The 7,361-nt window shown below is 53.9% G+C and overlaps 3 protein-coding genes across 3 annotated transcripts in view; 2 read left to right on the top strand and 1 right to left on the bottom strand.

Moving 5' to 3' along the window:
• Positions 1-571: 571 nt before the first annotated feature.
• Positions 572-4,896, top strand: PTSG_06492 (lysyl-tRNA synthetase; the record flags this gene model as incomplete). The annotated part of the gene is made up of 13 exons (XM_004991816.1): positions 572-656; positions 837-957; positions 1,213-1,289; positions 1,450-1,528; positions 1,664-1,722; positions 1,913-1,966; positions 2,173-2,250; positions 2,440-2,607; positions 2,769-2,829; positions 3,573-4,012; positions 4,158-4,221; positions 4,409-4,458; positions 4,723-4,896. The coding sequence occupies exons 1-13, from the start codon at positions 585-587 to the stop codon at positions 4,894-4,896; spliced, it is 1,497 nt and encodes a 498-aa protein (XP_004991873.1). The 5' UTR covers positions 572-584.
• A 192-nt stretch (positions 4,897-5,088) lies between these two features.
• PTSG_06493 (uncharacterized protein) lies at positions 5,089-6,146 on the top strand. The gene is made up of 2 exons (XM_004991817.1): positions 5,089-5,744; positions 6,025-6,146. Exon 1 carries the CDS (start codon positions 5,110-5,112, stop codon positions 5,734-5,736), a length of 627 nt encoding a protein of 208 aa, XP_004991874.1. The 5' UTR covers positions 5,089-5,109; the 3' UTR covers positions 5,737-5,744; positions 6,025-6,146.
• A 91-nt stretch (positions 6,147-6,237) lies between these two features.
• Positions 6,238-7,361, bottom strand: part of PTSG_06494 (uncharacterized protein) — a 2,804-nt gene continuing 1,680 nt past the window's right edge. Inside the window, exons 4-5 of the mRNA XM_004991818.1 lie at positions 6,968-7,061; positions 6,238-6,594 (exon numbers count right to left, since the gene is read on the bottom strand). Coding sequence (XP_004991875.1) covers positions 6,504-6,594; positions 6,968-7,061 — 185 coding nt within the window. The 3' untranslated portion in view covers positions 6,238-6,503. The remainder of the gene's footprint in view (positions 6,595-6,967; positions 7,062-7,361) is intronic.

Genomic DNA, 7,361 nt, shown 5'->3' on the forward strand with positions numbered 1-7,361 from the left:
AAAAAACACCACGCACACATTACAACCGCCCGACACACAAGCACAGACACACAAATACAGACACACAAGCACAGGCAAACAGACACATCTCCACAACCACAACCACAACCACAACCACAACCACAACCACAACCACAACCACAACCACAACCACAAGCACAACCACAACCACAACCACAACCACAACCACAACCACAACCACAACCACAACCACAACCACAACGGCAACCACAACGGCAACCACAGCCAATCACACCTTGTGCTGCTGATGGCATCTGGTGCTTTTGGCGAAGAGCGTCCAGGCCATGGCGCGGCGGCGTGTTCTGGCGTGGGTGAACGGAGAGCGAGTCCGACCGGGCCGGCGGCAACGGCGCACTGTGCTGGTGGTGGTGGTGGTCGGGGTGATTGTCGCTCATGCTGCTTGTGGTATGTGTGCTTGTGGTGCTTGTGTGGTGGTCGGGAAGTAACGAACAGAACGAACAGCCAGCAGCCGTATCCGCCGTTGTTCAATTTTTCGACGCCGACACCACAAAGTGTAGAAAACAGGACAACCCAATACAGCGTGTTGTTGTTTTTGTGGGGAGATGTTGTGGCGAGCAGTGCGGCGGGTGGCAAGGACCACGCAGCGAACACCGGGCATCGATGCTTACGCCAAGGTCAGTGCGCATGTGTATGTGCGTGTGTGTGTATGTGTGTGTGTGTGTGTGTGTGTGTGTGTGTGAGTGAGGCAGAGGAGTGTATTTGGGGATAGTTGTTAGATGGTTGTCGTTGGTATGTGGCCTGCCTGCGTGACTCATGCATGACGTGCACTGCAACATGCTGCAACGTCTGTGCAGACGCGGCCTTTGTACCCGTGCTTGGCAGAGAAGCTGACGCCTATTCAGCACATCCGCGACAAGTACATAGCTAACACAGAACCAGGGCAGAGGTTTCGCGACGAAGAATTCACCATTGCAGGTGGGAGGAGGGAGGAGGAGGCAGGGGGGAGGGATTGAGACGTGTGTGCGTGTTTGTGAGCAACACAGGGATGAGAGAAAAAGGGAAGTAGAAACACACACTCACACACACAGGCAGACACACACACACAGACACACAGATACGTACATACACACACACAGACACACACAGAGACACACAGATACGTACATATTCACAGACACACGACACTGACTGATGTTCGGTTTATTGTTTGTTTTGCTCTGATCATGACAGGGAGAGTCACCTCCAAGCGGCAGAGCGGCAAGAAGATCTGCTTCTACGATATTGAGGACGGCATCAGCAACATTCAGGTGCAGTGCATGCCTGTGGTCATGCAAAACGTGGTGCCAGTGAGGAAGCGCCCGAAACATGGTATAAAAGGGAACCTGATTTACTGAGGATATATCAGTCGCAGATGCGCCTCACGCCATCCTCTGCTGCTGTTGTTGCTGCGTGCAATCACATTCTCAGGTGGTGGCATTTGGCAAGGATCACAGAGGGGAAGACTATGAGGAGGTGCACGCGGCAATACGACGCGGCGATATCGCACGTATGAGAGCCAAAGATTGGGGTTGAATGGGAACAGCCGTTGCGTGGCTCACGGTGTGGATTTCAACGCACAAAAGGATAACATTGCAACCACGCCATGCTGCTTGCACATTGTGTTTTCTCTCTCACCTGTCAGGTGTGACTGGGTACCCGGGCACAAGCAAGAGCGGAGAGCTGAGCTTGTTCGCCCAAGAGGTACGCCTCGTGTGTGTGTGTGTGTGTGTGTGTGAAGTGAGGGAGAGAGTGTGTGCAGCAGTGCGTGTGTGTGAAGTGAGGGAGAGTGTGTTTGCAGCAGTGCGTGCGTGTTGTGTGTGCGTGTTGTGTGCTTACACGTACCCTTGCTCCTTATGGGGTGGTTGACGAAACCATTCACCAAAATATTCAGGCACAGCTCTTGGCGCCATGCTGGCACAACATCCCTGACTCCCTCACAGATGTGGTGAGACAGCCACCTTGTCGTGTTGGGTCGGCGATCTGTATGTATATGTGTGCGTGCATGTGTGTGTGCATGTGTGTGCATGTGTGTGTGCATGTGTGTTTGAGCGCGTCATCAGTGCTGCAGGTGCTCATTTTTTGCTTCCTTGTACACTATCGACAACACGTGGTGCGTGTGACGTCGTGACGTGTGTGTGTGATGCTTTGCAGAATCTTCAGTTGAGTGAGCGGCCCCTACACATGCTCGTCAACCAGAACTTCAAGAATACCCTCCTTGTTCGATCGCAGGTGTGTGGGTCAGTGTGCGTTGTTTGTTGGAGCTTTGGACCATGGCTCTTGCACAACCATTTGACACACGGCTACTCACACACGCACCCCCCCCACACACACACACACCCACACACACACACACACACACACACACACACACACACACATCAATACGTGCTGTCCATTGTTGACTGCGCACGTGAGCAGGTGCTGCAAGCGCTGCGGTCGTTTCTCGTTTCGCGCGGTTTTGTGGAAGTGGAAACGCCCATCCTAGGCTCCCAGCCCGGCGGGGCAAGTGCCCGCCCATTCTGGACGAAATCAAACGCGCTTGATCGCGACTATGCCCTCCGCGTGGCGCCCGAACTCTACCTCAAGGTGTCGTTGATGTTGATGACGATGATGATGATGTGTGTGTGTGTGTGTGTGTGTGTGTGTGTGTGTGTGTGTGTGTGTGTGTGTGTGTGCGTTCAGTTGTCTCGCCATCTAACACATCGGCGACCCTCCACCGCCTCCCCGTGCTGTGTCTAACCTACCAGAAACTGGTCGTCGGCGGGCTGCCCCGTGTGTTTGAGATTGGCAAAGTCTTTCGCAACGAAGGTGACGCGACGCAGTTATGGCTGATGGTGATGGGGGTTGCTATCTGCTTGCTCCGTCCACACACACACACACACACGATACACACACACACACGATACACACACACACACACACACACACACACACACGCACACACACACACACACGCACGCACGCACACACATGATGCTGCGCGATTGTAGCCCCGCGTTAGTATGTATAAGGCGCTTTGGATTTGGCCATTGAATGTTACGTAGTGAAGGGAAACACCCGGTGCATCCAACAACCGTGCCCGGTGTGTGGTAGGTTTATTATGCCGAGATGCTGAGAATCTAAGTGTTAAAGCTCTCATTTTAACAGGATAAACTTGGGCGAACCATGCAGGCTCGTTCTGGCATACATCAAGAGTGGTGGGAGTGAAAGCCTATGATTGGAGTCTTTTAGAGCCTCCGTTACAATTCCGAGGGTCTTCTCAGTATACGCCGAGAGCAAGTCTCTTTTCAACTTGGATATAGCCAACTATGGCTCTCGTTAATCGGCCGCCTGCTATGACCTAGCGTCCGATGATAAATGGTTCCAACAAAGCGGTACCGTTTCTGACCTGCGGATTTACGGAGCACCCCGGTAAGCAGTCTAGGCGCAGCAATATTATGCCCCTTTCTGTGACACGCACACACACACACACACACACTACACACACACACACACACACACACACACACACACGCACGCACACATGATACACCCCCCCCCGTCGCCCGCAGGCATTGACCGGACGCACAATCCGGAATTCACGAGCTGCGAGCTGTACCAGGCGTATGCGCCGTTTGAAGAGCTCTTCGACCTCACCGAACACCTCTTGCGTCATGTCGTGCAAGCTGTCACGGGCGGCTCTCTCGTGCTAAACGTGCATGGAACCCCTGTGGACCTCTCGGCGCCCTTCCAGCGCCTCGCCTTTGTGGACACAATTGAGAAGGCAACCGGCACGCGCGTGGTGGATGCGCACACGGGCAACGTGCTGCCACTGCCTGCGCTGGCGGACCTGTGTGAACAGCACGGCATATCGACAGATGCACCGCTGACAGCCGCCTCCTTGCTAGACAGGCTGGCTGCACACTTTATTGAGCCGCTCTGCGTGCAGCCCACGTTTGTGTACGGCCACCCAACGTGCCTCTCTCCGCTCGCGAAGCAGTCGCAGACACAGGTGCGCATGTGTGTGTGTGTGTGTGTGTGGAATAGGAGAAGTTGTGGTGCTGAAGCGTGGGTTGCTCCTGCGGGGTTTTCAACAGGAGTGTCCACATTATTTCACACAACATTACACACATGTGCGTGCTGCATTGTGGTGTCAGGCGGGCATTTCGGATCGCTTTGAGCTCTACATTGATGGCAAGGAGATTGTCAACGCATACAACGGTGTGTATGTGCGTGTTCGTGTGTGTATGTGTGTGCATGTGCTCGTATGTGTGCGTTTGTGCGTTCGTATGTGTGTACGTGCGTGTTGCTGCTGTTGTCGATTGTCTTCCGTTCGTATCACTTCACTTCTGACTGATGTGAAATGGCGTCTCCGGCGTCTCCGGCCCACCTGCCAATGCCACACCAGAGTTGAATGACCCAGATGAGCAGCGCAGCCGCTTCAGGGAACAGGAGGCGGTCAGTCGTGCGCACGTGTGAATCTGCAGCCACTCTCACTGCCCCTTGTATTCCCTTTCCTCCGCGACAAGCGACACCACCCTCCTTATCCCCTCTCACGTTCGCACACTCCAAACACAACATACGCACACTCTCTAACACACCATATCACATCATGCACACTCGCACACACAACATGCACACTTCAAACACAACATGTGCACTTACTCTCTCACACGTTCACACATTCACACCTACACACATTCACACACATGTGCATCACAGGAGCGCGCCGCTGGTGACGATGAAGCGCAGGTACCGGACGAGGACTTTTGCCGCGCGCTGGAATATGGGCTGCCACCAACTGTCGGGTGGGGGATGGGCATTGACAGGCTCATCATGCTGCTCACAGACACAGGCAACATCAGAGACGTGATTGCCTTTCCAATGAAAGCATAGGCTGAGACTCGTGCTGAAAAGAACATGGGGATGTAGGGGCGAGACAAGGGAGTACAACACAGACAGACACACACACACACACACACACCACAGATACACCACACACACCACACACCACACACACACACACATACATACATACACCACACACACACACACAACAGACCTTGCTGAATATTTGAGGGCATCATTTGCCAAAATTCCACAACCACGATGATGATGGCGTTGGCGAGGACGACAGGGGCGCTGCTGCTGCTGCGAGCAGTGTCTCGCAATGCCGCTGTTGGCGTGATGCGTGGTGTTAACACAACGTCTGCGGCGTTGTCGTCGTCGGTGGCATCACGGGTCAGCGTGCGTCAGGTGTGCGGGACAAGCAGCTGCCGGTTTGCTGGGTTGCCGGCCATGGCTAACATGGCCGCCTTCACCATGTCCAGGCAGTTTGCCAGCAACACGACCACCCTCCTCGGCAGGCACTTCACAACAGCATCAGCAACAACCACTGCTGCGGCACGAGCGCCGCTGATGTCGCTGCTCATGCAAGCGCGCCAGCCTGCTGTGTCGTCGCCGTCCGCGCTTGTGCAGCAGGTGCGCGGCGTGAAGACAATGAAGCGGCAAATCAAGCGCCACTACAGACAGAAGACCAAGTACAAGATGAAGACAAAGAAGGCGGTTGCGTCGCGGTTCAAGCTGACCAAGAGCGGGCTCATCAAGTACTGGCGGCGCGGGCGTGTGCACAACTCTCAAGCCAAATCCAAGAAGACCCACAGACAACTTCGTAAGGCAAAGGTTCTCCGCAGCGGCACCATGTTCAAGAAGCTCAGGCGAGCCATGCAGTACTAGCCAAGCAGGTGCGTTCGTGTTCTCGCGTGTGTGCGTATGTGCGTGTGAATGTTTGAGCGGAATGTGTGTGCTTGGTGTGTGTGTGTGTGTGCGTGTGTCAATGCTTGTGTATGTCTGTATGTGTGCGTGTGTGTGCATGAGAGTGTATGCGTGTGTGATGCTTCGCGGTTACGTGCACTCTTGGACTGTGCGTAGAGTAGAACGACTTGTACACCATGCACTCCCCTTCCCATCTCACTGGAAAGTGAATCTTCGTTGCTTGGTGGCCTTTTGTGTGTACGCAAGCAGTCTCCAGGTTGTTCGAAGCTTCAAGGATGGGAGGGTGTGAGTGATGGGGGTGTAGCAGGAGAGACTGTGCAATGAACCGTGTGTGAATACCAGTCGGTTTGTGTGTGTGTGTGTGTGTGTGTTCGTGTGTATGTGTGTGTGTTTCGCTCTTGCATGTGCATGCATCATGGTTGTGAACAGCAAGAGTAAACGCACATGCCATGACACTTGCGTGAGTCAAATGATGTGCCTTTAAACAACAAGACTGCACGTGTGTGTGTGTGTGTTGGGAGGAAGGAACAAGCTTGCAGGCAAACGCAACAAAGAAGAAGAACAGGTGTCTGTTGATAACCACAAGGAAAGAAGCAAAGAGGGGACGTAATGAGGCAAGAAGAGTAAGGCCACTGGATGGTGAAGGAAAAGCGTGCAAAGCGGCACGAGGGCAGGCTGTGCTGGTTGGCGGTGGTCGGCATCTTCACAAATCAACAGCATGGAATGCTTCATCGGTTGGACGACTTGATATCCCGTGCAATGACGCGAAGACTGTCCCTGTATCGCTGCGCATAACTGCCAACAACGCGCTCGTTCGTCCTGCCGTCGCGTGGCGTGTGTGTGTATGTGTGTGTGTGTGTGAGTGAGAGAGCGAGAGAGCGAGAGAGAGAGAGAGAAAGAGAGAAAGAGAGAGAGAGAGAGAGAGAGAGAGAGAGAGAGAGAGAGAGAGAGAGAGAGAGAGAGAGAAAGAGAGAGAGAGAGAGAGAGAGAGAGAGAGAGAGAAAGAGAAAGAGAGTTAGTGAGTGAGTGAGTGAGTGAGTGAATGTGAGTGAGTGTGTGCAACTAGAATGAGAGAGGTGTGGTTATTACAAATGTGCTTGAATGTGGGTCGACACTGGAGACAAAATCATGCACAAGCCCTGCCTCATCAACCAGGCAACCACCACCAAGCACCACTGGGTAATGTGCTCACGTGCGTCGCATCTTGCGCCACTTGATTTGCAGCGTCTGTTTCCGCTCCGAAATCGCTTCCTCCGTCTCGTCCCCAGTAAGCGCCGTCTCAAGGCCTGCGCGCACGTGCGTGAAGTGTGCGTGCGTGTGTGTGTGTGTGAGTGAGTGTGTGTGTAAATGTGTGTGTGTGTGTGAGTGAGTGAGTGAGTGAGTGAGTGAGTGAGTGAGTGAGTGAGTGAGTGAGTGTGTGTGTGTGTGTGTGTGTGTGTGTGTGTGTGAGTGAGTGAGGGAGTGTGTGTGTGTGAGCGAGGGAGGGAGTTAGGTGCACTCCCATGCAGCAAGCCTACACCTTCCCCCCCCCCCCGCCCCTGTCCCTTCCACAACATCGCCCCCCTCCTCCCACAAAACCCACATGC

This window comes from Salpingoeca rosetta (assembly GCF_000188695.1).
Source record: "Salpingoeca rosetta unplaced genomic scaffold supercont1.18, whole genome shotgun sequence".
NCBI classification, from domain to species: domain Eukaryota; class Choanoflagellata; order Craspedida; family Salpingoecidae; genus Salpingoeca; species Salpingoeca rosetta.